The 6709-nt window shown below is 33.0% G+C and overlaps 4 protein-coding genes across 4 annotated transcripts; 3 read left to right on the forward strand and 1 right to left on the reverse strand.

Moving 5' to 3' along the window:
* Window positions 1-412: 412 nt before the first annotated feature.
* Window positions 413-1741, forward strand: RCH1 (Rch1p; the record flags this gene model as incomplete). Its single annotated transcript, XM_001642169.1, has 1 exon — window positions 413-1741. One exon carries the CDS (start codon window positions 413-415, stop codon window positions 1739-1741), a length of 1329 nt encoding a protein of 442 aa, XP_001642219.1.
* Window positions 1742-1913: 172 nt separating this feature from the next.
* On the reverse strand, window positions 1914-3305 carry ARP9 (Arp9p; the record flags this gene model as incomplete). The annotated part of the gene is made up of 1 exon (XM_001642170.1): window positions 1914-3305. The coding sequence occupies one exon, from the start codon at window positions 3303-3305 to the stop codon at window positions 1914-1916; it is 1392 nt and encodes a 463-aa protein (XP_001642220.1).
* Window positions 3306-3823: 518 nt separating this feature from the next.
* CSE4 (centromeric DNA-binding histone H3-like protein CSE4) lies at window positions 3824-4534 on the forward strand (the record flags this gene model as incomplete). Its single annotated transcript, XM_001642171.1, has 1 exon — window positions 3824-4534. The coding sequence occupies one exon, from the start codon at window positions 3824-3826 to the stop codon at window positions 4532-4534; it is 711 nt and encodes a 236-aa protein (XP_001642221.1).
* Window positions 4535-5893: 1359 nt separating this feature from the next.
* Kpol_181p4 (uncharacterized protein) lies at window positions 5894-6709 on the forward strand (the record flags this gene model as incomplete). The annotated part of the gene is made up of 1 exon (XM_001642172.1): window positions 5894-6709. A coding segment is annotated over one exon (816 nt), but the record flags the coding sequence as incomplete, so codon positions are not given.

Raw genomic sequence — 6709 nt, forward strand, 5'->3', positions numbered from 1 at the left:
TGAAACTACTTAATAATTTCCATGTTCCTCTAGAGATGATCAAATATATGTTGCTACACTTTTATTCTAGTCAATTTGTTACGTTATTCTATAACAATCGGATCTATAATAATTGCAATCAGGATTATGACAATTTGTATATGTGAGATTGTCACTTAACTTAAGATATTTTCATCCGTTGTTATAAATTACAGTTACTTCAGGTTGATCTGAAAAGATATTCAAAACAGTATATATTAGATATTGACAAGGATTTTACCATTGTGATATACTCTTTTTTGGATCTATCATATGTATACAGTTGTGATCTGTTTTAATTTACCAAGAAATTTTGAATGAAACTACAGTCTGTCTAGGTAGGAAATTGGATATATTTACCTATATATATAATCGGTACTATCTGTATTCCTAAATGGTGAATAATAATGTGGTCAAGTTAAAGAAAATATGGAATCACCCTATTACAAATTATCTGAAATCCCAATGGTTCTTTTATTGTTTAGCTATATTTATTGTCATAGCTAGGTTTGCTCCAAACTTTGCAAGAGATGGTGGTTTAATTAAAGGTGAATATAGTATTGGATATGGTGCAGTAGCATGGATTTTTTTACAAAGTGGCTTAAGTATGACCACTAGAAGATTAATGGCCAATATGACTAATTGGAGAGCACATATTACCATTATGATGATCAGTTTTTTAGTCACATCCGCAATCGTTTTCGGTTTTTGTTGTGCTATTAAAGCATCAAATAATAATCAAATTGACGACTGGGTACTAATTGGGCTAATATTGACTTCTACCTGCCCAACAACTGTTGCATCAAATGTTATAATGACTGCAAATGCAGGTGGAAATGATTTACTTTGTGTATGTGAAGTTGTTATTGGTAATTTATTAGGAACTTTTATTACACCTGCTATGGTACAATTATATACTTCAACTTCTGAATTTTCCTTTGGTAATCCTGCTGCTAATTCAGGGATATCTCAACTTTATAGAAGGGTGATTAAACAAGTTGGATTATCTGTTTTCGTGCCGTTATTTGCTGGCCAAGTTACACAAAATATTTTTCCAAATCAAACACAGATCTATCTATCTTTTTTAAAAAGGTATCATATAAAAATTGGATCATATATGTTGTTATTAATCATGTTTAGTTCATTTTCAACTGCTTTTTACCAAAAGTCCTTTACTAGTGTCTCCCATGTGTGCATTATTTTTATTTGTTTCTTCAATGTTGGGCTATATCTATTATTCACATTGATTTGTTACCTCTTTTCTCGACCCTTAATCATATTAAGGATATTTCCAAAGACACCAACTAAAACAGGATTATTCGACATTTATTATTATTCATACAAGTTATTAAGGCCTTTCTATTATTCAAAGAGAGATACTATTTGTATTATGTTTTGCGGTGCTGCTAAAACTGCTGCGTTAGGTGTCTCGTTAATCACATCTCAATATGGTGACGACAAAACGCATTTGGGTAAACTATTAGTTCCGTTGATTCTTTATCAAAGTGAACAGGTTATTGTTGCAAGTTGGTTTGTCCCTTTATTTAGAAGATGGGCCGCTGATGAAATAGAGGAAATGACTGAAAATGAGAACGATGATGAAATAATATCACAAACTTCTAAAATTAGTACTGTCAAAGATGACGCGAATTACAGATCTGGTGAACTAAATTCATTGTCTTCACCTAGTGACACGGGATTACGAAACGAAATATATACATGATATAGAAGACATTGAAATACTTTAATCTTTTTCATGCAAGCTCAAAGGAAACAGGAAATATAAATCAAAGTTACCGGTTTTCTAACTTACTAATCAATCCGTTTCTAATTTAAATGTTACATAATATTTTATTATTTATTTATTTATATATATTAGCATTGTTTTTATAGATCTAAAAACTTACATCCCATATAGCAGATGGTCCTCTTTCGTTATATTTTTCCTTTGTCACAATAAAGTTATCCTTAGAATGAGTGAATAATTGTCTGCCTACAATTTGACCACCTAAGAATGGGATATTAGAATATCCATTTTTCTTCCAGTCAGGGAAATATTCTGGATATTTTGCAAATTTTATTATTGTAGGAACCTGTGAATATTCACGACTTGAAACGAAACTTGATCCCATAAATTTGGTTTTCTTCTTATTTAAAGGATTGCTTGCAGCATCTTGTTCTCTACCTTTCTTTTCATTATCAGGCTCTGCTATCAAATGGTCATCTATTAATCTTGTTAATAATGCTTCGTTAAAACCTTTAATTGAAGATGTGCTACCTATTATAACAAAGTTTTCCCAGACAGGCCTTTGTTTAGTTATATCATTAATTAAAGATAAAGTTATACCAACTCTTTTTGAGATTTTACTGATTAGGTCGTCACAACCATGAAACCTTTGTTTTCCAATAGAAATAGAATTGCCATCTCTATCTGTGAACGAGTTAGTCTCTAGTTGTGAGTTTGGCACGTTTTCACTATTTTTATTACGTTCTCTTTCTTCTAGAATTTCTCTTGTATCACGACCACTGGTAATTATTGCTGCAACATCTAGCGCACTATCGTCTTCGTTATCATCGGAACTTTGAAACTTAAAAGCAGATTCTTTTTTAGCATCTTCACTTAACACTTCGAAGATTGCTGATTTCTTCAGATCTTCGATTTGTTCTGGCGACAAATCTGTCAATATTTTCGATAGACTGTCGTTGATAGTTTGACCACCATATTTTATTGAAGATGCAATATGATCCATTTGTAAATAATCTATAACAGGAACAATATCGGTGTGGGTTTCACCAATGTCAATAATACATGAATTTTGTAATGAGATCATAGCGTAGTTTGAAGCCAAAGAAACAGGTAATGTGATGAAACTGTTTAGTTGTAATGCTTCAAAAACAAAATGAGTAATTTTTTCAATATGAAATTGTGACCATGAATGATGTGATATTAAAAGGAATGGGATATTTGATAGTTCTCTATCAAAACTATTAGGGTCTGATAAAGATTTTTCATTTAAAATAGAGACGTAAACAATTTTTAAAAACTGTAAAAAAGCATCAATGTTAACTATTTCACCATTTACAATTGGATGTATTTCTTTTGAATCTGAATCTTTAGGTCTAGATAAATAATTCACAGAACCAGAAGAATCTTGATGTTCATAAACAACAGTTGGAATCTCCAACTCTGGATAAACGAACATCTCATCTTGAAGACCGAATTGTACTAGAGTAGTACTGGATTTTGGATAAACAATGAAAACACTTTCCAATCGATGAGGAGCCATTGTAAACGATTCAACAGATAAATCAATCAAAAATTTTACAAATCCTTGTTAATATAAACAAACTGTACCTAATCCAATAACTTGAAATACACCTCTCCACAGAGATAATCCTCATAAACCATATCTTAATCTACCAAAAAACATTAAATAGTAATTTCTATTCAAATTTTAATAACCATTATTTGTTTTATCTTAATAAATTTCACCTTGTTGAGAAGCATTCGAATATGTTTTTCACTTCGTGTCACATGATACCATATAATATGGATAACTACAACACGTTATTTAACCCATCGATATATTTATAAGAAATCAATAACAAAACAAGTTAAAACACGAAACTTTTGGTATACTTTTGAAGGTTAATAAGTTTCATTTTAAAAGAAGAGGAAACAACTATTTGGATACCGTGCTATTGTACTATTGTGGGTATTGTTTTAGGTTATCAGTGTGTTGAAGATTCTGTGTGAAAAGTGGTTAAGTTAAGCAATAGAGAAACCAAACATAAGTTAAATAAAATGTTGAGTAGCAGGATTCCAAACAATTCTGGGAATCGAGCATTGAGTAATATAAATAGGCTTACTATTGAACAGGACTCTATTAATGAGAGAGCTTTGTCTCTGTTGCAGCGTAATAGAGAGAGGAGAAGACTTTTGCAAAGAAGGGAAGACAGGAATAGGTACTACCGTGCTGATTCTCCAGATCAGGTGACGAGAGAATCCATTGGAAATGAAGGGTATAACGATGTTGAAGAAGGAGAAGTAAATGAGGAGATCCCACATGTATTGCCATCACGGATGAGGTATGGTTATGATTTGGAAGAGAAACTTCGACACTCTAGGGCTGGGAATTCCCAAGGTGCCTCTGTCACTAGATCGAGAAATAGGGTAAAATCCAAAAATGTAATGAGGAATCCTAAAACTGGCAAAGCATTCAACGCTAGTGAATTGGCTATGTATGAAATTAGAAAGTACCAGAGGTCAACTGAGTTGTTGATATCTAAAATACCATTTGCTAGGTTAGTGAAAGAGGTGACAGAGCAATTTACAACTGAGGAACAACAACTGCGGTGGCAGTCAATCGCGATCTTGGCCCTACAGGAGGCCAGCGAGGCCTATCTTGTTGGATTGTTAGAACACACGAACTTGCTGGCACTTCATGCTAAACGCATAACTGTCATGCGCAAGGATATGCAATTGGCAAGAAGAATCAGAGGACAATTCATTTAATTGTAATTGCAAATAATCTATTTCAATCACCATATGCCTATATATATATGCGGATCTTGATAGGAACAGGACATGCATTATCATCATATATACACTTTTCTAATATCCTTCCTTACATATTATATGCCAAGGTTCATCAAGTATTGGATTTATGTCATTGTTTTTAATTATTATAAATTTTATTTGGGTTTATATGTATTTATATTTTACAATTAATTTTTTTCAGCGGCTAATATAAAATGGCGAGGTATATAAAGCGACTGCATTTCACAAAACAAATCCAAAAAAGTTCTTACCACTTTTTTTGGAAGTAACAACAGAAAAGAAAGATTGTTATGTTCAAGTTTATAAGAAGATATTATAGTAGGTTAGTGTATCAATTTATGTTATGCTCCCCCCTCCCCATCCCTTCTTCAGGTCGTTATAATGTGTTCAAAGTAATAAATGTCACTCTCATTAATGATATCACCCCGTGAAATTCACGTGGTATAATGCTTTTTCTTTGATCAAGCTTTATTCTGGTTCATGCTTTCATTCAACACTTAAGCATGGGAGGAAGTCAACTCAAAACGCAATTTATGCATGCAAAAGATTCATTCCTAGCGTGTTTCTCTTTGGACTATGATGTAATTTTTTGAGGACGTTGTTTCTTTGTCGAAATTTTACAGGTCCTTCACACTGGATAAGCTTTGTTTGTTTGTTTGTTTGGTTGTTTCTTTGTTTGTTTGTCGACAAAGGTTTTTCGAAATATATAAATTTCCTATTTTCGCCTAAGACGGTATCGTATGGTTTCCTTTTAATTTCTCTTTATCTATCACTGAAAAAAATAAATAGATAGAATATTTCGTCTCTTAATGTGCCAGGCGAACTCTCAGAAAAATAAATAAACCTATATGAAGGGCGCAACCACAACCGCAACCACGACCATCAATTCATCTTCAGACGGTCCCCTCACCCTTCTTCGGTTCCCCCCCCCTCATTTATTGTTGCAATGTGTACAATTTCTTTAAGACTCTAACGGGTGACAACCGATGGGAAAGGAAGGTGAGAGAGGAAAACAAGGGGCAGTGATAAAAACACATAGAATTTTTTAAAATGACAAGTCAAGTACCGAAAAATTTAAGAGTTAACTTTAGAATAGGATGTTGAGAATTGTTTTTAAATGGTTATTTTTTTTTGTTATAAAAGAAAAATAATTGAAATTACTAATTTATGATTTTTCACCTCGAAGGAGGATCATTGTTTGCTTAAATATTAACTATTGTATTATAAAACTAACAGTCTCAATTGTCTCCCGTTGTATTTGATTTCGATTGAATTTAAAATATAATAGTGCTGCTCTAAGATCAATAGTCTACTATGTCTTTGATTACAGCAGTGAATGATGACGATTTAAATCGTACAGTAAGTCAAGATGGGACTATCAAGAGTATTCCAAGTTTGACGAGTTCAATTAGCGGAAACAGAAGCAGGGCTAACTCAAGAGCTAAAAATGTTCTCCCATCTGTTTATCAAACATCTGGCGAACCATTAAGTAAAGAAGCCCTATACCATGCAAAGTTGAAGTATGGTGTTTATCAATCTCCTGCAACTGGTAATTCAGCTGGGGTTCCAAATGTTAAGTATGCAAGTGATTCAGCTGCTCAGATTGCAAATGATACAAAATTTACTATCGAAGCTTACAAAAGATCCATTGATCCAAATGCGACAAAAGCTGCGGAAAGACTAGGAAAATCAGTTACTGAAAAGCCAGTTTCTTCTAAGACAAACTCTATTATAAAGAATACTATACCACCAGGCTCAAAGAATGCAGCAACTAAGGCTTATGCTAAAACTATCTCTACTCAACCAGTTAGTGGTGACAGAAGTAAGGCCAACTCCATCACTTCTTCTGTCGCCTCAGCTTCATCTGCTTTGGGTTCAGTTTCTACCAAAAAAGCACCTAAACAAAAAGAATCCAGTTCAACCATAACACCAATCTCCAAAATGGATTTATCAAAGGTTCTAAAAGGTGCAGAATTGAAAGCAGAAGCTAGAATCAAAGAAAGAATGACTCCTGAACGTAAAAACTATTCATATGGTTTAAAAACTAAGTCAGTTCAAACTGGACAGTTGGCTTTTAATAAGGATACCATGAGTAATTTGTCTGCAACAAGCACAAGATCAACTAACCGT

This window comes from Vanderwaltozyma polyspora, genomic scaffold (genome assembly GCF_000150035.1).
Source record: "Vanderwaltozyma polyspora DSM 70294 KpolScaffold181 genomic scaffold, whole genome shotgun sequence".
Lineage (NCBI taxonomy): Eukaryota > Fungi > Ascomycota > Saccharomycetes > Saccharomycetales > Saccharomycetaceae > Vanderwaltozyma > Vanderwaltozyma polyspora.